The following is a 27,728-nucleotide window of genomic DNA, read 5'->3' as shown; positions in this document are numbered from 1 at the left end:
CCAAACAGCCAACAGAGCCTCCTGATTAAAAACCGGTAATAAAGCCTTATGGGGGCACATAAGGCCCTTCTCCTACGTGCCCTGCACCCTGAGCGATGAGGCAGTGGGTGCCTCTGGGCTGAGGGCGGGCAGCAGGGCATGGCCCCGGCCATTGGGACGGGTAGGCCGGGCCCGGGCCGCGTGTCCCCGCCGTGGGGAAGCTGCAAACACTGAACTTACACTTATTTACCCCCACACACATTCAGCCCCCCTACACGGAGACTGCGACCTCGGCGCCTCCGCCCCCCGCGAGACTGACCGTTGCTGCGCCCCGCCCTCCCCGCGCGCCAGTGCCCGCGCCCGTGCGCGCGCCCGGCCGCCCCGCCCCGCTTGAGTCAGTGGGCGGGGAGCTCCCCCTCCCCTTCCCCTTCCCCTCCCTCGGCTGCCGCAGGGGCGGGGGAGCGCGGAGCGCATCGATCGCATCCATCCGCCCACTCGGCGTTCGGCTCCCTCGGCAGCTCCAGCCCCAGCCCTCCCCGTCCCCCGCCATTTCAGACCGGGACGGAGAGGGACGCGGAGCGGCTGCCGCGGCGGGGGCGGGCAGGGGCACACCGGCGTGCTCCCGCGGCCCGCGCAGCGCCAGGCAGGTACCGCCTTCCCTCTCCCTCCCCACCCCCTCTCTTTCCCCCGAGGTGGGGCAGGGGGAAGCGGCGGCAGCTATAGCGGGACCCCCCTCCTCTCCAGCGCCGCCCCGCCGAGGGCAGAGACGGGCGGGGGCCTCCGCGCCGCCTCCCGGCGCGTGTCCCGCTGCCGCCGCGGGGGCTGCGCCCTGCGCCGTTTCCCCCCGCCGGCATCGCCGCCGCCACCTCGCCTCGCCTCGCCGCGTCCCCCCCGGCAGCCCGCGCCTCCCCCGCGCCGTCTCCTGCCGCCGCCGCCGTCGTCCTTCCCCGCGGCGCGGCGGCGGGCGGCGGCTCCGCGGCGGGACAGGTGGCCAACGCCCTCCGGGAGCCCCGGCACCGGCTGCCTCTGCTGAGTCAACCCCGCCCGCAAAGGAAAAAAAAAAAAAAACTCCCTTTTTCCTACTCCTTTCCCCCCCCCGCCCCGTCCTGAAAATCCCGTGCGCCGGCGGCAGCACGAAAAGTTTCGGCCGCCTCGCTGCTGAGGGGAGCCGTGGGGCGGCCCCACCGTCCCCGGGGGCCGGGCAGCCCCTCCTGGGCCGCGCCGCGCTGGGGCCGGGGGGGTCCGGGAGGGGAGGCCGCGCACGCCCGTCCCATGACAACCTTCCCCCCCCTCCAGGCACGCGTGTTCCCGTCCGTGGGGCGGCCACGGGAGAGAACCGGGAGGGGTACTCAGTTCTCGATTTTAACAAAAATCAGGGAAGTCTCCCGGAATTCTTGGAACTTCGGGAGGAAACCGAGCGGAAAATAAAATCATTATTCTTCAGGAAACACTCTGCAGCCCCTTTCAGAAATCAATATATCGGACGCTTTAGGTTTTTGAGCAGTTTCTGTAATTGCTGCCTTTCAGCCTCGTGTGTGCACCACGCTTATTCAGAATTTTGTTTGAGAAGCAGCATCCCCTCTTAGCTTTCGAGTGTGTGTGTGCGTGTTTGGGAGGAGGAGAGTTGCTTTTCCTGTAATAGTAAACGAATATGATAGTGAATGAAAATGCAGTAACAGCATCCTCGATTGTCAGAGCTTGGCCCTTTCTGCTTAACGTTGGTTTCTTTGTCGTCAGGTCTGCTAAAAAATGACAGAATATAAGCTTGTTGTCGTTGGAGCTGGTGGTGTAGGCAAGAGCGCCTTGACGATACAGCTAATTCAGAATCACTTTGTGGATGAATATGACCCTACAATAGAGGTAAACAGCTTCATCTTGCACTTTTTTTATGATGAGAAATTATCAGTGAATAATGGTGATTGATTAGCTTTAGACAACTACCACAAAAACATCATAGGAAAAGTCTTTATACTGAAAAAGGCTCAGAGATAAAGTCTCAATATTAGAGAGCAAATCAGAATGCTTTTCAATCTGGCAATGGGACAACAGCTGCAGTAAATGCTTAACAATTTTGATCAGTTAAAATGCGGTGTTAGTTGCCATATCTTATTGGGCAGTTTGAGTATGTGTTGTATGATTTTGGTAACAAAGCATTTGTCAAGCTCATAAAAATGCCTGTCAAAACTGATTTTGCATGCAACCTACATATGTCTTAAATGTGACTTTCCTTTTTGATCTCAAGAAAGAGAAGCTATAGTCCTGAAATGTACCTGTCAAGCTTTCTCGGCTCTTATCATTAGGATCTGTTTCACATGGTGAGAAATGTGTTCTGGAATGCTGTGCTGAATGAGACAAAATCTGGAGCTTGTTTTTTGTTTTTTCTTTTTTTTTCTTTTTTCTCTTAACATGCCAGTGCATGTTGCTGTATATCTAGAAAAATGTTTTAAGGTAGCTGCTCTAGTGGATTCTTTGAAATACATGATACAGTTCCTCAAAACTTGAAACTATAAGCTTCAGAAGTTATCCTATTTAAAAGGGTTTTTTTTATGAGCAGGCAATGTTTGCCTTTTAAATACAAGAAAAATACTAATATAGTCTGAAATCTCCTGTGGATCATTGGATTTAATAACCTCAGACTCTGCATAAAAGGAGAAATGACACTATAATTTACCCAAGATTTTTATGTTCCTAGTACTGAAGCTCTGTAGCTTATGACTTCATTTATATGTTTATACAACGAGATGCTTCCAAACTCACTTGAAGGAATCACAGGGGTTTAAATCTAGTCTTAAATGGTGACTCGGGGAACGGCTGTGCAGCCTTTTTTCAGGTAGACATAAGTGAAAGGAGTCTGTGCTTTGAAATGGTAGGAAGCTGTGTTACTTTAGTGAAGTAGGGATCTGAGTTAATGTGCCCCAATGAGAGCTGCGTTGGCTTGAGTTGGGGATTACCTTAATGTGGCTGTGTTGTCTTGTCTGCTTGCTGAATGGCCAGGTAATTTCATATATGCTTGTGGAAAACTGTGTGAACAGAGCCTTAGAGACAGGGGAATGTTTGACTTGCACTAGGAGAGCAGCTCTTTTGTTAATTAAGATGTGAGATTTTAAAAACAACAATCCAAAACACACTTAAACTCATTGAGAGGAACAGACAGAACGTGATTTTCCTTGTTCTTGTAAAAGGAACTTTGGGGGATGTTGGCTTTTGTGATATCTGCTCATAATCATCTGGGCAGGTTTCTCTTAGATGAGAGGTGTATTTACACTTTGCAGTGAGTACTGTGGATGTTCTGTGTTACAAGTTGTCATATAATGCCAGAATTGTGTAAATGACTTAGCAATACTGGTATTTAAGTCTACACATTCCTAAATCCCTTAAGGGATTTTGATAATCAACAAGATGGGTCTTTTGAGCGATACCAAATACATTTTAAAATAATAAAATGAAAATACAGTTCCTTCGGAAAAGAATCTAAAATCCCTGAGCTGTGGCTTTTATTCAGTAAAGTGCAGGATGCCTGTAACACTGTGGTGCGATCCAGAATCAGTATGTTCTTCTGAAGGAAAGAAACCTTTAGCTTGATAGATTTTATGTGCATCAGCAGCTTGTCTCCTGCAACAGTATTATTCTGTAAGCATTATTACTTCTGTAAGTACTTATCTGAGTACTAGTTACCATTTTTTGTCTTGTAAATTCTCAGACCTTCAGGATGGAGGCTGTATCTTCTTATACATGACGTAACAGTGCTATTGAATAATCATATAGTTAAACTTGCAGGAAAGAAATACTTCACTTGTGAGAGTTGTCTGTCATTGAGACTGGCAAAGAGATCTCGGAGAAGGGCTTGTAATTGGGTTAAAATGCTTTGGACTTTTGCTGGGCAGAATCCCATTCAGTTCAGAAGGGTTGCTTGATTGTATTTCCTGTATAGATGCATTTGTGGTGGTAGGAACCAGTCAAAGAACAATAGCAGTAGCGATTTTTATGCAGTAGGAAATAAGGCTAAAATTGCTTTGGTTAGTAAATAATAAAAGATAAGATGGTTCAGTAGTGTCATTGCTATTATTTTTCACTTACTACTATTTTTCATTGTCATGTGGCTGTTGCCAAAATACTCATTTTTCCTCAGAGAAATAATCAAGCTAAATATTTTGGGGTAGACAGGGAAAGGAGAAGGAGTTCAGTGTTTATTATATATAGCAGATTCCTTAACTACATGGTCATTCAAAAAACTTAAATCTTTCCTGTAATTAACAAGATTTGAATTCAACACTTCTGAAATTCTTGTATTGTAAAGACAAGATGCAATTGAAGAGAGAAAAAACATAGTAGTCGCTTGGATCATTCTACAGAGTGGCGCGGGCTGTAATGCTATTGCTGTTGTTTGTTTTCCGTGGAATAGGATTAATGATTTAACAGATAATTTATCCCTTTGGAAAACTTCAAGTCTCGGGGCCCATTTGTGAGAATTTTCTATTTAAAAACTTGTATCTAAGTATAATGGCTGATGAAAAGTAGAATCAGTGCACCTTTGGATGGCTGCTGTCATTTAAAAGCACATGCCTTACATATGTATGATGATTTTATATATCATTTGAAATGAATGTCCAAGCACAGATTTATAGCTAAGCAATTTTAAAGTGGTATATTTTAAATGAAGCGTGTACAGACTAACCTTTGTAAATCTGGTCTAATACCTGGAACTGTTGGATTAGTGCCCTCTACTGGTCAAACGTTTGTTAAATCTTTATTTGCAGTGTCCTGGGGGATAACATACTCACTTTTTTTTTTAGTGCTTTAGCATATTTCGTACTAACTTATGGGTTGTATTTTAAATGTCTTTTGGAGAAAGAACAGCCTTCCTAGCTGGCTGTCAGAAGGCTTTTCCAATAGGATTAGCAAAATCCCTTAAGTGATTTAGGAATACTGGTATTTAAGTCTATGTGTTCTTTAATGATCTGTGCACCTGTGAAACTTCCACAAATATTTAGTAGTAGCTTACTCTTAGTAAGTAGGATGTTTTAATATTAAATCACTGGTGTAATGGATCCTTCCACGAATGATGATAAAAATTCTGGTTACTCTCTTTAGATGGGATTTTTTAAGCAATGGATTTTTTTAGATGAATTCCATATGTAGTGTATAACTGAGATTTGCTATCACACTTTCTTATCAATGCTCGTTGTGAACAGATGGAAGTACTACTCTGTTAGCATAATTCTTGCTGATTTTATAGCTTGTGAAAGGCCAATAAAAGCAGGTTAAGTGATTAATGAAATTAAAGCTTTTTGATGTAAATTTGCTGAATCTGTATGGAGGGCAAAATTACAAGTTCATATTTGGAATCATGTAACAACTTTGAAATTGGTTTCTGTTTTGCATTTTGTTTTTACTTAATGGTCTTACACTGGGTTTTTCTACATTGGTATATCTTCCTGTGTGTAGCTATTGGATTTTTGTAAATTCATGAGAAGTTAAATTTTCATTGTTAAAGGGCAGTCTGGTCATGTTGCATTCTGCAGTTGCATTTTGAAGCAAAAGTATTACAGTGGCATAACTTGAACTTTTTTTTAGGGTACATACTGCATTCCCTATTGCAGGACTTTATAATTTCTGCAGTGTGTAAACACCTAATTATCTTAATTTTATCTTGGGTATGTGTATGCTGGTATTCACCAAGATACTTGGGGTGGAGGTCCCAGTAGCCTAAGCTTTAACATAATGATTCAGTTTTCTTTTCTACAGTGACAAATGTGATTTCAGGTTCGACTTTGTTTCTTTGTGGTTTTTCTTCTGTGAAATGTTTGTTCTTTCAGTAGCTTGGAAGGAAATCATAATCTTAAATTTTCTCTTTCACGTGCTTTCTTTTCCTTCCACTTCAAATCCTCTTTCTAGTTGGTGACAAAATTTTCTTTCCAGATGTGGGCAAAACAAATATCACAAGGCCTTTCTTGCATTTGTACCTGTGCTGGGCTTCACGCTGCTACATCTTTGCTAGTACCACTAATATGGTAGGCATGCAAAAGCTAGCACTTCTTGCAGGAAGAATCTTTTTAAAAATTTTCTTTGCACATTACTTGAAGCTTTTGTTTAGAACTCAGTTGTGAGGAGTGTGTGTGGTTTTTTTTTTTTTTTTTTCTCCTTTGAAGTGATAAGATTTGAAGGAATAACACCAGCTTTTCAAGAACTGTTTTTCATATTTTCTAAAGTAGCAGTCAAATTGCAAGAGGAAAAAATGAATGCTTTTTCCTTTTTAATACGGCTAGTAAACTGCTAGAAGTTATACTACTACTTCACTGTGAACTCTGATAAAGGTAATCATAAGACATGGGAAAAGATCTGCTGTTGAATTTATTAAGAGAATTGGAATAAAGATGTGCAGTGTTCTTTTTCTTTTTCCTTTAAACAATGAGATAGAACATTAACCTTATTTTAAAACATATTGAAGCTTGTGTGTTTCTCAGCTGTATCGATATTTAAACAATGCTAATATATATATAGTAGGTTAACTACTTTTTACTTGAATACTGAATTTGCATTTTAGGAAAATAAATATTTCCCAAATCATATGAGATGTAAACTTTTATCTTAAAGATAAATAGTCAATATTATTTTACCTGGTATTAGTAAATGACATCCAGGTTCAAGATAAATGTGAGATTAGCATTTGTTTATTTAAAAAAAAAAACTGATTCTACAAAATATCTTCCATTTGTTTTTAGTGCGGGCAACAGGAAAAAGGAGAGTCTTCTAAAAACACAAATTCTTAGAAAGTGCAAAGAAGTAGGTGTACAGTGCATTAAAATGGGTGCAAAGGAAGGAAGGTCATTTTGAATTCATCTCAAAGTTGGCTAGAATTGCAGCTTTGTTAACTCCCCAGTAGCTTAGGTTTGCTTTTGTATAGTGTTAAAAAGATCCTGTTTATATAACAAGAACAGAAGCAACATCATGTTAATCTCTAGTTAGAGGATCTGAAAGGTAATACCAAGATTTCTTCTTGAAACATTTCATTTATTACTAGTACCGTTTACTGATAAAAATAATTTATGGCATTACTCAGTGACATATTTTTAAAGTTTATTGACACAATTTTAATTGGAATATACAGGTGTTTATGGAAACAATAGTTTTGTGCGGAAAAATAATGTTCTCTGTTTTATTATTGCTGAAACTATGTGCTTACAGAAGCCGAGCATCAAGAAGAGCCGTAAATATGCATTAAGATTTAGCTGCTTGGGTTTTTTTACAGCTCTCAGCTACTTGAATCACTGGCCTGAAAACTTTGAATTGATAGTATTGAAATAATTTGTTCCTACATCTCTCTGAAACCATCAGGGCTTTTATCTGACTTACTCTGCACTTTGTGTTGGTATCTGCCTCGCCTGAAAAGCTTGTCAGTGTATAACTTTGAACTTAAAATATATCAACTAAGCTTTGATAACTTAATAAATATTATTATATGCACCTGCTTAAGCATAGACAATGGATTTCCCTTCTGAAACACTGAAGGCTTTTTACACTTCCATTTCAGCTATATGGATTTTTTGGAAGTGTTGTCTTGTGAATATCTTCTATTATATTATTTTGTACATGAAACGTGTTCTGAAATGTCCATGGAATGAAGATCAAACTTTGCTTATTTTTAAAAATGTTTTGGTAAATTAAGTAAGCTTAAAGCAAGTCAAACCTTTTAAAATCAGCATTACAGGTTCTTCAACTATTACATTAACAGAGACAAAGGGAGACACTTCTGATCTGGATCCAATTTGTACTTTTCGCCTTCTGAGCACAATAAAAAACCCTCCCCTTTTTATGTTAAAAAAAAAATAGTAGTGTTATCCATTGATGATTCAGAATCCAGATAAGACTATGTCCTTCCAGGTCTCTTACCACTTCTGGATTACTGAATAAGTGTAAATATGGGCCACTAATGTGTTTTATACTGTTGTTTGCCCATCTGTAAAATTAGATTTTAATGCTTAAGTGTTTTGAGTCATGCTCAATTACTAGTAACCAACTTTAATATCTTCTGAGTGTTAAAAACCTTACTTGTTTGTGTTTAATCTAGGTATATATTTTTTTCTCCTCTTAGGATTCCTACAGGAAGCAAGTAGTAATTGATGGAGAAACTTGTCTCTTGGATATTCTTGATACAGCAGGTCAAGAAGAATACAGTGCAATGAGGGACCAATATATGAGAACAGGGGAAGGTTTCCTCTGTGTATTTGCTATAAACAATACGAAGTCTTTTGAAGATATTCATCATTATAGGTGTGTATTCTTAAAAAAAAAAAAAAAAGAAAAGAAAAAAAAACTGCTAAGTCTTGAATTTGGTGGATAGGCTTGTTTGCTTGCTCTTATCCCAGATAATGAAATTATCTGTTATGAAATAGTGTTTAAGGGGAAATTTGCAGATTATCAATATTCCAGGTTATTTTTGCAGTTGTAGGTCTGTAAATATGCATAATCTGAAAATCTGCTATTTCATTCTCAAGCTAGGCAGCCAAAGTATCTGAAAGCTCTTCTATTATGAATTAATTTGAGGTAGCATTGCTGCCTTAGTGGATGCTATTAATATAGTAAAGACTTAACTAAAAGTAAACTGCTTATTCCATAAATAAAGTATTTTGGACAAATGTGTGTTAAGAGGAAAAAACTTCTGCACTTTAAATTCTACAGAAAATAAATTGTTAGCCTGCATTCTCTGGGGGAAATACATCTGTAACACTACTAGAAGAGTAACGTGTGAGCACTGATGCCTAAGAAATGGGGATATACACCCAACTCTGAGCGCCAAGATGATTACTTAAAAACAACCCGCTTACTAAGTTTGGCGTGGGTTGTTTTTTTTCTGTTTTTTGTTGCTGCTGCTGCTGCTGTTTTCTAACTAAAACAACAGTAGTAGTGTGGAATTAGAGAAAAGCAGTCTGTGGTGACTCCATACCTGGTCACTTATTACTTAGTATGTTAATACTATATTGAATTCCACTTGGGAATTCTATTTTGAAGCTAGTGTAAATCACACCAGAGATCATTTAGTTTAGTAGTGTCAGATTAGTCCCATACACATTATGTTAAGCAATTTCTAACCAGGCATTTATTAATCCTTTCAAATCTATGTTGCTCTTTGGTAGAGGAATATTTTGGCATAAGCAATACCCACAAACCCCTACATCTAATCACAACCTGAAGTAGCACATCTTTGTTACAGAGAGAAGCTACAATTCCTCACTTAAGGTGGGATTTCATGACGGTTCAAGGTAATTGAAGTCAGGAGCTGCAGTTGTCCGCATCTCATGGTTTCGGTCTCTCCTGTATGCCAGCAAAAGTCTGCTCATTTGATTGTGTAGCATGATGATTTGAGTAGCTAAACTGGCAGATGCCTAGCTACAAAAATAGTTTCCTGCTGGCTTATCTCCCTGAAGCAACTGTGTGATCAGGAAAGTGCTTTTGTAAATGAGAGGGGCAAGACTGCTGCATGCCAACCCAGGGAGAGCTGAATATTGAGAATGTGGACACTTTCTTTGAAGACTGTTTTTTTGCCAAATTTAAATTGAGCTAGCAGCCTTTGTATTAAACTCATTTATATATAAATTTTGCACTTAAAGAATGTATTGCTACCAGTGACTTCTTGACAAAAATGAAACAGCTAAGAATTAGTACAGTAGGGATGACAAATCAAAAAGCTGTTTCTGTTGCTCTCCAAAAAAGTAACAAACTTGTGTTCATCATCAGAACAATAACAAATGGGTTTCCTCTGGTTATAGAGGGAGAAGGGAAAAGAGTAGAATGCTGACATATGGCTGAATAGAGGATTTATGTGGAACTTTTGTTCTTAAAGTCTCATAAGAGATGCATTTACAGTTCTTGTGAATAAGAAGGCCTCCCCAATTTATCTTAAAGAACACTGTGAGTTGAATGCTGCATTTTCTACTACTGTACATTCTCACACCTGTGGATGGCCTTGCAGACTGAAGATGAAAGTTTACAGATAAATAACTGAAAACAGTAACTATATTAAGAGTATACTTCTAGGTTATTTGGGAAAGCAAAAGAAACAAAGTTAGTGATTGTTAATTAAGATTCTTGACAAGTACATCTAACTAGTACTAGAAAGATGTTTTCTAACTGATACTTGAAAGGACTCTCTTACCAAAATTTGACTTTGTAGAGAACTAGACCAATGATCTTCAGGCAGATTTTAAAGTTCCCCTGTGTAAAGCTAGAGTTTGCAATACTGACTTAAAAAGCCAACAAATGAAAAAGGAAAAAAAAAACCCAGACAGCTTTTGGTAGTCTTTCATCTCAGAAAATAAATTGGTATTATGATTGAGTATGAGGCATCAGTAGAAGGATTTATATCTGTGTCTCTTTGGCTTGCTCTGGCATTGGCCATTATAAAAATAAAAATATTCTCGTGTAATGACATCAGGACCTATGGCAGTTTAGCCTTATGAGCATTGTTGATAGACACACTTACACTTACTGCAGAATGTCAGCTTAATTTTTTAGATAAAATGTTAAATCTGATGGTTACAGGACCAGTCACATGCTTTTTTTGGGAGGCTTCTCATTGCATAAGTGCAGTAAATTAACATTGCATAAGGAATGATTTTAGAATGTTTTAATTTCATTTTGTTTTATTGTCTTAAAATTTACCATATAAACTACTAATACTGGTTAAGCAAAGTCTGTCTTTTCTTTCTTTAGGGAACAAATAAAAAGAGTTAAAGATTCTGAAGATGTCCCAATGGTGCTAGTAGGAAACAAATGTGATTTGCCTTCCAGAACAGTAGATACAAAACAAGCTCAGGATTTAGCAAGAAGTTACGGAATTCCTTTCATTGAAACATCAGCAAAGACAAGACAGGTAAAGCTCAAAACTTCATTAGATACAAAAGTAAAACTCTCACCTGAATGCTCATAATGTTAGATCATTCTAGATATTGACAACTGCTTCGTCATATTAATGAATATATTTCTCCAGAGGAGAATTTCTTGTGATGCCTTGTTTTTCTGTCAACTGACTGACAATTGCTACTTGTGTATTAATGGGTGATTTGCTTCAGTTGCTCAGACTCAAAGAGTAAGACCTGGGCTGCTGTTACTCTCCAGGGTCTGACAGCTGAATTCTTGACATTTTAGTGGGTTTTAATAGATTAAAAAGTATTTCTACTAAAAGAAGTGAAATGTTTCCTTTTCTTCAGCAAGAGGAGTAAGTAGTCAAACAACTAAATAGTTTTGTCTATTTGAAGTCTTTTCCTTAATAAAAAAAAAAAAAAAAAAAAGGAATGCTTTTTCTCTTCGCTGTTGAGTTAACATTAGTGGGAATTGCTTGATGCACCTTACAGCTAAGCAATTGACTATGAGTCTTTTGAAATTACAGGATTAATTGCTTTTAGAAACTGATGCTCTTTTAAGTCTTTAGTGTGCACACTGGCTTATTGTATCCCACTGGCATAGGTCAAAGAGGCAAATGCTGGGGCCATTTCAGTGCTTCTGACATGGTTTGTTGGGATGAAGATGCACATAGTGGTATATCTATGTATTCAAGAAAAGATACAGATATAGATGAGACTGGTTCTGTACTTGTGGAAGAAAATGTTCTTTTTGAAAAACGCTCATTTGTTTGAAAGAGTAAAAACAGATTAGGCCTGAGTGGCTGAATATCTCATACTCTGTACATAGTAAGTGTTATATGCAAGTTATGAACCAGGAAGTAGGCATAGAAGAAAAAGGCCTATCAGGGCAGAATACTGAAATTTGAGTAATCCCATGTAACTGCCGCATACCTTCAGCTGCATCACTTCGCAGAATTTCTCGGTAAATAGTACATATGTTATTTATGGATATAAGAAATGAATATTTTATTAGTGCAAATTTGCTACATGCACTCAAGTTTCTGACAGGTTGAAACCTGATGAGTTTAGTACAACTTTTCCAAAGAATTAGGGGAATTCTAACCTCTAGCAATAAGAGAGAGCCTGTAAACATATGTCAGGTAGGATCAGAAAACTTTCAGAATCACGTAACTTCAATGGGTGAGAATAACTTAGGCCACAGGATTTTTTGAAGATTGTGGCATGTAAATGGACTGGATAATTACTGTTCTTGTTTGGAAGGTCCTGTATTTGAATGTATCATTGAGACTTTGGGATAGAAATAGAAGACCGCTGAAATTAGATTTGGAGTCTGAAATACAAGTTCTGTATTAACATTTAGATTTTTTTTTTTTTTTTTTTTAGCCTCTTATAGAAAGTGTCCGGCTTTGAGCAAATGTTCCCCCTATATAGCTGCTTTTAATAAAAGTGTGTTGATACAATGGAGTATTTTCAAAGGAGAACTTTTTTTCCTCTTACCTGCATTTTACTCCTACAAGCAGCCCCACCACGACTAGCCTAATACAAAATTGCATGCTCAAAAATCACCACTCCTCTCCAGTATTATAGTCTTCATTTGCCTCAAGTGATCCTTTTAAGAGAGGTCATAACTCTAGTATAAGTTTTTTCATCTTCTATCCAGATGTGACTTTGAGAGCTAAGGCAGAGGTTTGTACTTGCTTCAGAAGACAATATATTAGTCATGTATGAACTGATCTGTCTATATATATATATGTATATATATATATTTTATCTGTAATGTTGTATTTCTGGAGGTGTCAATTGAAATATTATAGAGGGGATCTGACTGCTGGCTTTTGTTTTTGTTTTCAAAGCTGAGCCTTAATACCCTTCTGCAGATAAGGAGCTACGTGGATTTTAAAATAAATGAAAATACCTACTATAGTCTCTTCTGAGAATGTTGGCTTCCGAAAGCTGAACCATTAGAAATGTTTGCTGATTCTTTCACAGTACTGTTGAGGTGTATATTGGTTTATGAAACTGGTTCATATGATGCTGTGTTAATAAAATATTGTTGAGAAGCCAGAAGGGAATTGAACATAGAACCTGATCTTTAATTATAGCAACATCATTTAAATATTTTTGTGTGTGTGTGTAATTTCAGTAACACTGACATGTATCAAAATATACGCATTCATATCTCCTCCGAAAGTAACTTTTTTAATGGGGAGAGTCAAACCATTTTGTGGGCCAAATGTAGCCCATAGACTATACTTATATAGGGCAGAATTCAGTGTTTGGTTTAAAGAAAACTTCCTGGCTCTCTCTGATTATATGAAGAAATTCCAAGTATGAAAAATATAGTTGGTTGTCTGATAAATTCTGGATTCCATAGAGAGCTTGATGTAAGTATTCAGAAATAGGAACCTTCTTTCTCCTTCCTGCCTGTACCTGCCATCACATTGGCACATCAGCACTCATGCCCTGTTGAAGACACTGTGGCATCCCTGCTGTCTTACTACTGCATTCCCTTCCCCCTTCCTTTTGCCAGAGCTCAGAGAGAGTTAATTAGAGAGTTTTCTGGGGAAAGAGATAAATGAAATGAAGAGGCGAACAGGTTGTCTACCTGTTCTTTCTGGATTGCTAGGACTCTTGTTTTAAATGACAGCATTGTGTGCTCATGCAAAAATCTTGTATCAGTTCCAGCTAATTTTGTTTTTATTTACGATTGTTAAAAACTGATAGACAAGGTCAAAAATAGGAAAGGGGAAAACACTGAAATAAAGTGTAGCAATAAGTCATTCTAAAAGTGAGTGTATTTGTTCTTATTTGGTTCTGATTGGCAATAAGGAAGTAAATTTTAATGCAAAAAAAAGTTTTTTGCCTTAACCCAAATCCTCATGTGAATTTTTGTACAAATCATTGCGTCCCTAAGTAAAATATTAGCTTTGTGGACCCTATCACTTGGGTATAAGGCTATAGCTTATGATTTTTTTAAATTAGACTACTGGCTTAAATGAATATAATGTAATTTATGAAAAATATTAATAATACTATTTATAACTATATGGCATGTTGCATCACTTTCACTCAACCTTTCACAACCCTTATTCAGCAGGGTGTGAATTTCTTTTATTCTGACAGCTGTTTTTACTTTTTTGTGTTCGATATAATCTTTGTATTCAAATTCTTCCTCATCCACATGAGAAGACAGCTCCAAGTAAAATCACTGAGAGATGAAGGGGCAAACTTTACTACCCTCACTCCACCAAAGCCAGATCTTGTAATTGTTACTGTGCTTCTGTTTGTATACAGATAATATAAGGAGAGGCTCTAGGACTGAAGCCCAAATGTGTTTTGACTATAGAATTTTGTTTTTGTTGAGGTATCCTCTAATGTGTTTCAACTGTCCTGTTAATATGAAAATCAAAGGAAAAGCAGATGGGCAGAAACTTTAAATTTAAAGAATAGTAATGGCTTTCCAAAAGATTTAGAGATCACTGTTGAGAATATATACTTAAGCACCATTTTAAAGTCTTTAATGAAGAAGTTGACCTAAATTAAATTACAAGGATGCCATTAAAAAAGCATTGTACTTATTTCAGCTGTCTGTACGATTGGTTGGGCCCCGAACTTGTGATGAAAATAAGTTGGAAACCATTGCCTGCCTTAATTAACTGGTGCACTATTTATAGGATTCTATTCCTACGTCTCAGTTAAGATTTAGGATATGAATGACTGATAATTTAAACAGTTTTCTTGAGCCAACTTGCTATTTTTTAGGGCTTTGTGTCACATCTGTTTAATGATATTGAAAGTGTTTCATGCTAAGCCATTTTTATTGCAGATCACATGTACAACTTAGTCTTAAGGTTGCCTAACTTTCCATTTTAAAACCTTGTTTTAAATTATAAATAATTTTGACAGATGTTGCAATGTGAATTGAGGTTTTTCCATGTCAGTTGTTTGTTGGAAGGTAGAACTTTTCCAAAAAAGTCAAGTTCTTCCCAAGGACAAGGCTAGAGGAAAAAAAATTGTTTTGATAATATTGAAACAAAACTCTGGCATCCAACTTGTGTAGTGAATGACTCCAGATCCTGAGGAAAACAATTTTGTTATTTCTGTAACATTAAGATAAATATCTGCAGCAAAAAAAAAAAGGATACTTATGCACAGCAGGGTGATATTAAGGCAGCACTAGAGCTTTAATTCTGGAACTCCTGAGTGCTTACTTTGTAACTTTAATTATGATTTTGTGTAATCTATAAGATGAACTTACTAGTATTTGTTTTGTATTTAACCTTCATAGGATAATAATGTGATCAGCTTAAAAAAAAAAACTAATAAAAACTACAGAAGGCTCCTTATACATGTGGCTAGGTTGTAGTAACTGTTTCCAAACAGTGCTTTGAAGTATTATGCCTATTTTTCAAACAGCAAAAGAGAGAGTTAAGCTAAATGTTACTGGAGTTAGTAGATTTTGTAAGTTTGTGTTCCTAGCACTACCCTCTGTTGTCTATACTGACTTTACCACTACAAACAGTTTTATATTAGCAGTGTTTTTATGCAACTGAGTAACGTTCTTTTTACTCATGTACACCTGAATAATTTTGATTTTTGTCTAATAGTTGGGTTTAGGAGACTGAGTCTTATAAAGACTGTAATGGTGGACAGAACAATTTCAAGATGTTAAGGCTAACTTTTGTTAATTTCTTTTAAGCACTATTTACAGAAGCAGAACATGTGAGAATCCCTGTTTATGCTTGGGTCTGTATTGAAATAGCTTTTCTTTGTAAATAGTCACGTTTTAAATTAATGCTTGGCTGTCCTCTAGAAGTCAAAAGCACCTTGAAAACATTGCCTCAAGGTCATGAGTTCTTCAGACTTCCAAAGTAGAATAGTAGTTTAGATTTTGATGTTTTCAATGGCTGAAAAAGGATGTTTTTACTTTCCAGTTCTGACAACTTGTCAAAAATGCAATCAATCAGTTTTTTTTTTTAACTGAATCAGGCTCACATAGGGGAAAAAATAGAGAACTCTAAAAAGAAATTGGTATTGAAATGACTTGCTAAATATGTAAGACTATGGTATCTGCCTATTATCTTGTTCTAACAAGTTTTGCTAATGTATCTTTTTGTGCAGAATGTCTTTCAGCATAATTTCTTTCAACAGGATTCATAAGACTTAAGTTCTTGGTGGTGGCAGTAGTAGCAACTTCTTTTCTCTCTGTGTGTGTGTTTCTCTTGCTCTCTCTCTCTCTGCATTGCTAAAGCAAATCACAGCTCCTGTTGGTGATGGGGAAGTTGGCAATAAATTTTGAATGAAGAATTGTTATTTAATTACTTATGTGAAAGCTCTGTAATCAAATTATGTATTTCTACTGCAGAAAGTAGATTTGCAAATATGTTGATTATTGTACAGCCTGTGCTTTGGCACATAGCAGCTGATCAGTGTTTACTCTTTTCTCTCTAGGAATAAGTTTCCTTGCCATCCAGGAAAACATGAAAGTATGAGCTTTACTATTTTTTTTTTTAATGGGCTCCTGTACATTTTGCAAGCCTTCAGACCTGAAATGTAAAGAAGACTTGTCACCTCACACTACATCCTCAGAAGGCACATTGTATATAACAGAGAAATACAACCCAAGAAATACAATCTAATTCATTTAATCTTTGAGATCAAATGGCTGTAGTTCAGAGGAACCCTTTGATAAACAGGGTTGTGTCAAGAATGAGTCTTAAATGTGATAGCCTATGGCACAGATCAAGCAAAATGTCCTAGTAACTGAAGCAGTAAATGTTAGCTATTTTTGCTGTTAGGTTCATGATATGAAGATGAACTTTAGAGATAATTTACAGAAAATTTGACAAAAAGAAGCCCAGATTGTGCATTTGGTAATACACAATTTTGGGGCATGAACAGTCATACTGCTTTCTTTGATCTCCAGTTGTTTCTACTTTTATTTCCAAATAATGAGTCTGTGTTAAATTAATAACCCTGTTTTGGATCTGACTGGGGAGACAAGTAATGAGATTAACAGGAAGGCAAAGAAGAGATTTTGTTAACTCCTCCAAAAACTGCAGCTAACCATTTTGCATCTTGCTAGAACAAGAGCATCCCCACAGATTTATCTAAATTTTCCCCTGAGTTTATGCATGGATGTAATCAGTTTAAAACAGCTTAAAGCTGATGCTGTACCTCTTTGTCTTATATTTGCATAAACATATCTTCTGTCTTCATCCATTTTTTTTCTTTTAATGCTTAAGGTATATTATCTCCAGTGGCCTAAACACACAGCTGCAAAAAGGGAATGTGTGAGATCAGAGAGAGTAAAGAATACAGCTTTGTCAGCCCACAGAGAGAGCTTGCCTATGTTGTTCCTATGTTGATAGGAACCAAGGTCTAAACTGTGATCAATAATGAACTTGTTGCTTTTTCTACATGTAAAACTAACTTCTATAATTACATTACAGTAATGCAGTATAATTAACTTTAGAAAGTTACTCTGAAATAGAATACACTGAAGAGAGGTTTCTTAAAAATACTTTACAATGAATCAAATGTCCTTTGTTCTAAAACTAATTAGAATAGTGCTTACTCTTTAAATAGCTTCAAAAAAATATTGTCCCAAATTTATTATTCTTAGAAGCACATATTTCTGTGTTACTTCTTATGACATTACCTGATACAGACTTTTTAATACTTTATAAGTCTGTTATACAGATTTTGTAAAGGAGGCACACCTTGCTGATTTAAAGAACAGAACATAGAAAGGCTTACTTTACTTTGCCTGTCCAAGTGGTGACAGGGTCTCAGTTTGGCTAAGAAATGAAAACAAGTGGCTATTGTATGTTTATATATACCCCTAGTTACCAATCTAGTAAGGTGTAGAGCCTGCAAAATACATTCATGCCTATAAAAAAATCTGAAAAGATTCAGAAATACAGCTGTATTACTTTCTGCAAGGTATACAATGGAAAAAATGGTTCTTATTATGTTTTGTCCAAGTGTTATCTTTCACGGAAGGAAAAAAAAGGAGGGCCTGAGTATATGTATTCACAGAAATTGGTCATCCAAATACTTTTTTGGTCTTAGATGCTTGCGTTAAGTATTTGTAAAGCAACAAATGTGCAAGCCCAACATCATAAATACATAACTGAGAGGAAGAAAAATATTTGCTTGACAAAATTGAGTACTGGAATAAACCTCAAACTTTACCTTAATACAAGGCTGAATTTATGTGAGAACGAAATTTCATCAGCTGATAAGGCAGGTCCATGACATCTGTGAGAGTTTTCTTCCAATTTTTTGAATTGTTCTAGCAGACAGGATCTTTGCTTTTTATCTCTGGACTCAGTACAGACACAGCCTCTCTCTTGACCACATGGAGATCCATACACTTCTCTCAAGTAAAGCTCATAATTTCAGTGTTTCTTTTTTCCCCTGCCATGGGTGTCCCAATACATCACAACTGTTAATGAAGCAGTTTTTAAGGAGTTGTGTTTTACAATGCAGAGAGTGGAGGATGCTTTTTATACATTGGTGCGAGAGATTCGACAGTACAGAGTGAAAAAAATCAGCAAAGAAGAAAAGACTCCAGGGTGCGTGAAAATTAAAAAATGCCTTGTAATGTAACAGGGTAAGTTTTGTAATGTAATAGTGTAAGTTTCGTAATTTAATAGGGTAAGTTTTACAAATCATTTGCCAAATAAAGCTGATTGACAGTGTCTTGTAAATCAGATATTTTATGGTTGACCAATTACATAATTAAAAATATAAAACCAATCAGATTTCAGTATACTAGTCCTGAATAACTACTTCTAGCAAACACCTAAGTTGTATAGTAATACGGACCTGCTTTGTTTTACTGCTTTTTGACAGATAGATTAACAGGAAGTCTGTACTTCATATCAAGTTCTACATCTGTGAAATGGAGATCTAAGAGGGAAAAGTTTAATACAGATATATTGCAGATACCATTGAAGTGAAGCCCAGCAGAACGGTTAATATCTGTATAACAGCTGGAATATAGGATTTCTTAATTCTCAAGCTCTTCCTCATGCCTTGTTACCCCCCTCACCCTCTCTCCATTTCACTGTATGATTTCTATATATACACGTTAGAGTTATCTCTCGCGCGCGCACTCTCTCTCAACTGTAACACCATGAGTGATACAGATCTGGACAATTGGATATTTTTTATGAGGCTTTATGAAGAAGAAAAAGCAATAGGGAAATTACCGAAAAAAACAAAAACCAAAAACCAAAAAACACCAGCCAGAGAGTCACAAATAGCCTTTTGTATCAATGTATTCCACTCTAAAATACAAGAGAGGAAGAGAGAGAAGAAATGAAGAAACAGTGATATAGATGAAGTGCCAATATAAGTCACTTCCTGTGCTTTTGAACAAACCATCAAAATAGCTCCTTGCATATATTACTGTTCTGTTAATTCTTGACCTCTGACTGCAACAGTGCAGAAAGTGGGTTGTTACTCTTTACATACTTGTCGAGGAGGAGGAGGAGGATTTGGGATTTCCCACTGTCAAAACAAAAAAAAGCTGTTTGCTTTTTAAGGGTTTTTTTACTTGCTTATGTTAGAACATCTTGCAGAAAGGCAGCAGAATTTGGCTTGTATCCTAAAGAGATTATCACAGCTGTAGGGATACTTCATTAGTAAGAGTTTTATCCCTCTTTCTGGGGAAGGAGAAGAGAAATTTTATTTCTTATCAATTTCTGCTAGATCTGCTCAGGCTCACTGTATTCTCAGTTTTTTAGTTATGAGTGATTGCTCTGAGATAGCTTTAGATTTTGGCTTAAAAGATGAATTTTGTGGTAGGGTTTGGTATCAAAGCTTTCCTCTGCAGGAAACTGGAAGCTTCAGTTAGGAAGCTCCCCACAGTGTTCTATCCAGATACTTTTTGGGTTTTTTTTTTTCTTTTGGTCCAAGTTGCCTTAAAATAAAAACAGCAGCAGCTTGGTACGATCCCTTTCGATGAGGGTAATATGAATTAAATTGCATAAGCCTCTTTCCTGTATTCTTCTGAAAACCGACTTTACCATTTCTTCCTGTCTTACTAGACTTTGCTAGTACAGCCATGATGTGAAGTATCTTTTCTTTCTGTGTGACAGTTTAAAGTGTTGTTACTTTTTTTCTTTTTCCCTCCTTGTTAATGGTTTGAGCTTGTACTTTGAGCCCTTCTTCCTACGGCAAAGCATGTTTTTTTGCCCTTAGTAAATAACTTTCCATTTCCTAGACTAATTCTGATAGTGGGGAGTGAGGGTAGCATTCATTTGTATACCTCAAAGCAGGCTGAGGATTTGCTTTCTGTCCTGCTAGGAATTTAAAGGTCTTGAATTCTGTCTGCTTTCCTTCCTATGGACTTGCTTGGGAGAAGGCGAATGGCATGGCGGGAATGTTGTTTTACATTACTTTTTGGTGGAAGCATCTTTTCAATAGCCCAGCCAAGACATGCACTCTCTCAACCTGCTTCCTGGAGAAATACTACTTTCTCTTATTTTTCCCAGATCAGGGGAAAGGTCTTTTGTCAACATTACACACTGTTTCTTTCTCCATTCTTTTTCTATTCAGAAAATAGTCTTGGATATAAGCCTCTATCTAGAACTTCGAGAGTGTCCACTCAGGACAGAAAATACTTGTCTTCAAACAAAAGTGAATTCTGCATAAATACCTTCAAGGTATAAATAGGAGGTTAAGCTGGAGAAAGTATATTGAAAAATTCTTGTTGTATACTAGTAGTTTGATAGTGATTCTAGTGGCATAAGAAATCTAGCTTTTAGAAGAATCTGGCTTGTCTTACTTTCCATTCAGTAAGAAGATATGTATTCTAGGTGAATCTAATGTATAGCAGATGAGCTAAGAAGAGCAACACCTAAAGATGCAAGTCTTTTATCTGATATTTGACACTTCAAAAATACTCATTATTATTGTTTTTTTCTCCTTTCTTGTCAGAGGTAATCACATCCGATAGTTGAAAGTGTTTTGCTATTTCTTGGAATATTCAGTTTATCCTTTTGCTGCTGATGGGATGCCTTCTTAGTTACGTTAACCTTTTACAAGGTAACTGAAAACTTGGGCTACCCAGACTACCATTAACTGCTGATGCTCTCCAAGAGGTTAACTCCTTTTCCTGTTATGCTGTAAAGCAGAAAGTATTTAACGCACTTTGCTCATTTTGTCATTTCCAAACAGCAAGAAAAAATACAAAAAACAAAATAAATTACTAAAACTCAGTGTAGAACCTTCAAAGGATCTTTTTCTGGAAAACCTTAAAGTTTTTTTTATATAAAAACTTCAAAGTGCCCCAAAGAAGAATTATAGCCAGGAGGAGGCTGTTCATTGTTGAATGAACAACATCAGAGTTGTTCTGATTTTTCCATTCCCTCTGTATTCCTTAGCTGCCCTTTGGAAACACAGCTGCCTGGAGCAAGCTCTGTCCTGTAGGCAGCAACCTGCTCTCAAACACTGTCTTTCAGAGTAAATGCACCTTTACTGAGGTACCGAGCACGTGCACTGAATTTTGAGTTTCCAATCCCAAGTCTCAAGAGCACATGTTCAGCACATCTGCTTTCCAAAAGCTTGTGCACAATATCTCCATTATTACAGAGAGGAGGGACTGCTGCATGCTGTCCCTTGTTGCTGAAAGGTAACTAGAAAGGTTGACCGCCTTTGATCTTACAACGTTGGAGGCCTAGAGGGACCTTCTGTAAACAAAGCATCTTTTCCATTCAACTCCACTACCCCTATTCTAATTACATTTTTAAGATTTCATCCACTTAATGAAAAGTGGAAGATTTCAGTTTATTTTGAACTCTCCAGTCCTAATTCACAAATGTTCTAAACCTAGTTTTGTATGTCCTGTATTATTCATTACTTAGGTTAAAGAGAAATTACGGCAGAACCAAAACTAGTAAATACATAATTCCATCGTTTTAAAGGCTTGGTCTGCAAATGCGAAGATGAAAGCTAAGTCATTCCCTAGTATTTTGCAACATACACTGTATTTCTTTATTATTGTACCTTAGTAGGTACAATGAAAGACTTCAACAGTAATTGTGAAATCATATTTGTTTAAAGGCCCATCATATTCTCTGAATATTATTTTGTTTGAAAATGTTATTTTCTCTGTATTTATTTTAAAAACAGTTTAATGAGGGAGGAATGCTCATCTGAACATTTTAATTGCAATTTTTTAGTGTATTGCATTTGAAAATGCTGCTGAAAGCCAGTGACTGTCCTTGTAATGAAAATTTTTTTAACTCATCTTAGTAATGAGTGTGAAGTACTGAAAGATAGTCTTGTAAGGAAATGTGAGCAGTCTTGTGGGAGAATATTGCTTAGTTTTGTTTTTTTATATATACCATTCTTGCATTCTAAAAATGAAACTGCTTCTCTGCATGCTGTGATTGATTCTTAATACTTCCCTCCTAGTTGGCTGTCTGAGATGATTACTGCAGTAGGTGCACTTTAAACCATCACTATTTCTAGATAGATCATTTTCCTGTGGAAGCACTGTTACATGTTACTTTGTGCATTAATGCTGAAGTTATAGGTAAAATGTATTAGCTCTCTGAAAAATAACAAGAATTATTTCTAATTCTTAAAAAGACTCATGGTGGACTTGACCTTTTTCAGAACTAAGGTACTCTTCCATAAGGCACGATACATCAATTTTATTTTGAATAATAATATTTTAAAATGTAGAATAACTTATTTGCAAGAGTATTTTGTATATTATGAAACCTTGTAAAAATGTAGTATTAATATTGGGAGATAATTTAGAGTGCCAAAGATTTCAATCAAACATCAATTATTTGTAAACTTGTTTATGCAGTTAGAATGTGAAAATTTTTAATAAGTTTACATTATACTGAGAGAACTACTTACTTTCCAGGGATAGCTATCTAACACCTCACTGTTGTTCAGGCTTTCAGTGTTAAGCCATCACCATTTGGTGTTTGACCTAAACAGTAATGAATTAAGTGAGGTGACTTTGTTTTTTGCTTTTTTTTAAAGCTCCATTATGCTCTTCAGTAGGTACAAGAGTAAAGACACTTAATTTTTATAGCCAACTTGAAGGCAAACTCTCTAGCTGATAGAAGGTAGGAAGCTGCCTCTCAGTTGTAGGGCTAAATTTCCAGACACAGTTCTACACTGGTGCAGTTTGCTAATGCGATACATTAAAATTATACATCTATTTCTGATGTGTATAAAAGATAATGTAAGGAGAAAGGCAGTGAAGAGTAAACGACCTTTTTCATCTCTAGCCAAATAATTTTTTTTTTCTTAAACTGTCCATTCTCAAGGTGAAGTGCTAACTGACAACATGCAAACTGGTTTTGTATTTGGAAACCTGAAAGCTAGGAAATTAGGTCATTACAAAATATATCTTATAACACTGTGCTTGATCATGATTCAGGTTAGGCTATTAGATACACTGGCTTTAGATATGTTTTGACCACAGTCAATTTTTGTCAGGTATAATTTCCATCCAAAATTGAAAACTACTCAGTGTGAAGACACATGAGCTTTTGTTTCTGTAGTGCTACCACTGGAACTGTGGAGTTCTAAGTAACTGTAGATTATATATATCATAGGTAATATGTTCCATATGTCTCTGATTATATAAAGTTCAGTTGACTAGAATGATTTATCAAATGCTAATTTATCATTGCAATACAAATTGATCGGATTTATTTGCTTATGTAGAGATTTACAAAACTGTGGCGTATTTAATAAATAAGTGTGCCTGAGAAATGAACTGAATCTGTAGATTCATAACCATCTCTTTGCTAGTGAATTCTTGCTACACAAATATTTGTATTTTTAGAAGCTCTGTATAGATTAGTATGGCATAAACAAAGCTAACAATGAATTTCATTCTGAAATGCAGTATTAGTAATACACATACGTGTAATCTAAGCGTGTGGCATCCGTACTTCTTCGGTTTGAGACATGTGCCCCCTTCTAGTGTACTGACCTCTCCTCCATTTAGATTTATTTCCTTACCACATTATTAATGGAATTGGACATACGGGGTTATCTGTGGTCAGCCCAAGAGCAGTAAGTCATCTGGAGGCTGCTCTAAGCCCGATGGCTGAGGAAGAGGGCAGGCAGGTAGGTGCTCTTCTCAGAAAACAGGGCCCTCAGAGGGGATTTTACAAAGGCAGCAAAGAGCAGACAGTGTAAACGGTCCTGGTAGGCAGCAAAACGGACTCATGTTTGAACATGCTTCACCTGATCAGGTCAGGAAAAAACAGATTTTGCCCTAGTGGGCACATAGGTTTTGGTAGTGTGATCTCAATACGTTTATGTACATTTCTTTTCAGGGTGTTGATGATGCCTTCTATACATTAGTTCGAGAAATCAGAAAACACAAAGAGAAGATGAGCAAAGATGGTAAAAAGAAGAAAAAGAAGACAAAGACAAAGTGTATAATTATGTAAATACAATTTATCCTTATTCTTAAGACGTACTTAAGTAATTTTTGTACATTACACTAAATTATTAGCATTTGTTTTAGCATTACTTTACTTTCTGCTTCATGATCCTGTTAGCTTTACCTGAATGCTTGTTTTAAATGACAGTGGAAACTTCATTCCTCTTAAGTGCCAGTATTCTTTGAGTGTTGGTTCTTGAACTAGCAATGCCTGTGAAAAAAAACAAAAACCTGAGAACTCTTAGGACTCATTGGTGCATGCACAGTTGCTAACTTCCTATTTTTCTTACCAGTTGTGAACTTCTGTTCTGTGTGCGAACAAAATAATGAAATGATGCTCTCTACATTCTAATATCCCCTTTAATATTTTTAGTTTTTAAATCTGGTTGAGAAAATGGGCTAGTTAGCAAAAGAGATTCAGACTTTCAGACTTTCTTATTTCAGACTTTCTTTCACTTCAGACTGACTGCAATATAGAGAGACCAGAAGCCTCTTTAGTCTTCCTATAGTTTTTGCTTCTAGGCATCTAGTCTTGTAGCATTTCAGATCAACTTTAATGAATGTAAAGATATAACTTTCACAAAAAAATTTTCACTGCAATTTGTCACAGTCACTCCTTAAATACTATATTTTTTCTATAAAAAAAGAAAAATTAAAAAAAGACAATAATGCACATCTGGCAATGGAAAAAGTAAAAGTTCTAATTAGGTTGATTTGCTATTGTTAATGCATTGCTTTAAGACTTTCACTAATGTTTTCTGTCTGAAGACGACAGTGAAATCCTGGCTCTCCTGACCTCCAGTGGCAAACCTTCAAGTAGTTCAGGAGGTACAGGATTTCACCCTTAGTGTCTCTAAGAAATACTAGAACGCCTTAACAGATAAGTTAATTCAAACTCTTAGGTTAATTCATACATGGATCCAGAATTTATCATAAGAATGAAATCAATATTACTAAACTATATAGCTCAGTAAAATCAACCCCCCCCCCCACCCGGGTGGCATTATATATTTCCAGATGCCCATTTTGTGTAAAACAGGGGAGGAATTTTAAATTATAATAGCCTCAAATCAGTGAATGAATGAGCTTGAATTTAGCTGCTTCATGCAATTAATTTGGAAATCCACTATGCCATAAAAATGTTGTGGAATTTGCACAAATGTTCAGCATAGATCATGGTTTGCAGAGTCAATGTTGTTTGTGTGATGTTTGTGAAATACTAGTTTTGTTGCACAGATTAAGTAGTTGGTGAGTGGCATTCCAGTGTCTAGAGTGTCATGAAGCTAGACCAAAATTTTAATGTTGTCTTTCTCTGTATTTTTTCTTGTGACTTTATTTTTTCCTGATTGGAATTAATGCAGAATTTCTGCAGAAGCTCTCGTTTTCCGTACTGCAGTAAATTAGTTACTCTGCACCAAAATAAGAGCCAGTAACTCCAGTGTTACCAGTTTCTGTTTGTCTTAATATACATGCTGCAGTGTTTGACTGTTTTAGTTAGGGCCTCAGTTCCTGAAGGTACACTTTCTATTAGCACCTAGCTCAGATAGGTGCAGAGTAAAATTTGAAAATGTGACTCTGGTGTACCCTGAAAGATAAAACCCAAGAAGTTGAAGTAGCCATAGTTCAGGACACTGGACTGGTAAATTTTTAGTTTGGAATAGGGAGTAGCAGTAATACCCTCATCTAAGCTATACCTAAACCTTTACATCTAAATTATGTTCTGAGTTTTACACAGTAGAATCTTCATATACGAGTGTAACTTAGACTATTTATATGATGTCAAAGGTGCAACTGCATAAGAAAAGTATTCTTTTACTTCTACAGAAAAAACCCAGCAGTGACTCTCTTAGAGAGCTTGCAAAGCTGGCAGGGGAAGCAATGGGTATACTGTCTGGATTGCTGCATGTTCTTTGAATTTCTTTGTGGCTGGGAGAATTTAACAAATAAATGCCTTCCCCTGCTCCCCTCCACCCCCCCAAAACTCCAACCCTCTTACAGCTTTGACGTGAAAGATATTCTTTAGATTACAAATACTCTGAAAGATGGTGATAGAAGAACCTAACATTGTATCGTAAGGACCAATAAGGAACAGGAATAAATCCTTAATGTCACAAAATATTTTACAACTTCTAAGGTTAAAACATTTTGGAGATAGTTGGTTGTGTGCATATTTTAGACACTTTCTTGATGTATATGAAGAACGTAGCAGAAGTGGATAGTATACCTTGAACAAACAGAAGTAATCTTAAGATTTGTGATTTTTGGTAACTGAGTCACACTGCATGTAAAATTAAGGCCAGTCTGAAAGTTCTTAGGCTAATTTAATTAAACTTTTAGGAAAAACAAATTTAATTGAAATGTTTTAATCTTCAAATATGGATGTATATAGCTCTGATATAAAGCTATATAAAAAAACAGCTTTTTCAGTAAATGTGATATATAGCTACCAATCTAATTAAATTAGTACAAAAATCTGTTTAGATTAGCCCGTATTGACTTTCAGAAATTACACATCCTTGCCACTGTTGTGCAGTTTTGTCTTAATATTTGTAGAGATTTGGTGAAGCATGTTGGATTGCAGCTTGCACAAGTTGATTTCATTATTATTGTCTCTCTCCCTACTTGAAATGTTTTTAAAGAACATACCTGGATGCTATCTCTTCTGATAGTAACTACTAAATGAACATGTGAATCACATACCACATTAATACATTAAGTTGCCATGTGTCAGGGAGTAACACCTTCTTACAGTAGCTTTATGTAACTCTGGTAAACAACTTTGTCATTGTTTTTCTCAAAACTGAAGTTTAATTCTCTTGACCAGTTTCATTGCTCTAAAATTTTTGCTAACTTAAAAGTTTTGCAGTATAAAATTTGTTACAATAACAGGATTTCTGTAATAGGTAAATATTGATACATAATCTTCCACTCTTATGTATACGATGAAGCAATACAATTACCTTCAAAGACCATCAAACCGTAAACAAATCGTTTTGTGTGAAGTTTACATAAAGCTACATAGATGGTAAAATCTTTCCTAACATTTCTTTATTCCACTGTCTTGTGTTTTCATGTTGAAAATACTTCTGCTTTTTCCTCTTGAGTGCCAACTTCTTACTAGAACGATTTCTTAATGTAATATGTTTACCTGGAATGTATTTTAACTATTTTTGTATAGTGTAAACTGAAACATGCACATTTTGTACATTGTGCTTTATTTGATGTGGAACATATGCAGTGTGATCCAGTTTTTTCCATCATTTGGTTGCGTGACCTAGGAATGTTGGTCATACCAGACATTAAGTTAAAATTAAAAAGACCACTGTTCGTTTTTAAAAATTTTAATGTTTTTTAGGAGTATGTGCTGTGAGGTGATCTGGAATTTGTCATTTTTTGTCAAACTGTACTGCTCCTATTTATTGTAATGTAATAAAAAATAGTTATTGTGA

At 36.7% G+C, this 27,728-nt stretch overlaps 1 protein-coding gene across 4 annotated transcripts; it reads left to right on the top strand.

Moving 5' to 3' along the window:
• The first annotated feature begins 413 nt into the window (after positions 1–413).
• On the top strand, positions 414–27,728 carry KRAS (KRAS proto-oncogene, GTPase). 4 transcript variants are annotated; one of them, XM_026092657.2, is made up of 7 exons: positions 414–626; positions 1,717–1,839; positions 8,072–8,250; positions 10,690–10,849; positions 18,336–18,451; position 18,503; positions 24,170–27,728. In XM_026092657.2, the coding sequence occupies exons 2-7, from the start codon at positions 1,729–1,731 to the stop codon at positions 24,284–24,286; spliced, it is 684 nt and encodes a 227-aa protein (XP_025948442.1). In that variant the 5' UTR covers positions 414–626; positions 1,717–1,728; the 3' UTR covers positions 24,287–27,728. The 4 variants fall into 4 exon arrangements, with proteins under 4 accessions (XP_025948442.1, XP_025948437.1, XP_064372254.1 ...); XM_026092652.2 differs by lacking the exon at position 18,503 and having other exon boundaries at positions 416–626; positions 18,336–18,459; XM_064516184.1 differs by lacking the exon at position 18,503 and having other exon boundaries at positions 417–626; positions 18,336–18,421.

This window comes from Dromaius novaehollandiae, chromosome 1 (assembly GCF_036370855.1).
Source record: "Dromaius novaehollandiae isolate bDroNov1 chromosome 1, bDroNov1.hap1, whole genome shotgun sequence".
Taxonomy (NCBI): Eukaryota; Metazoa; Chordata; class Aves; order Casuariiformes; family Dromaiidae; genus Dromaius; species Dromaius novaehollandiae.
This window is presented reverse-complemented; position numbering and strand designations above follow the sequence as displayed.

What these genes read in the sequence shown, in the direction of transcription:
- KRAS (XM_026092657.2), top strand. Translation starts at nt 1,729, where the DNA reads ATGACAGAATATAAGCTTGTTGTCGTTGGAGCTGGTGGTGTAGGCAAG. An exon ending in AATATGACCCTACAATAGAG is followed by an intron (nt 1,840 to 8,071) that starts GTAAACAGCTTC and finishes TTCTCCTCTTAG; the next exon opens with GATTCCTACAGGAAGCAAGT. An exon ending in CATCAGCAAAGACAAGACAG is followed by an intron (nt 10,850 to 18,335) that starts GTAAAGCTCAAA and finishes TTTACAATGCAG; the next exon opens with AGAGTGGAGGATGCTTTTTA.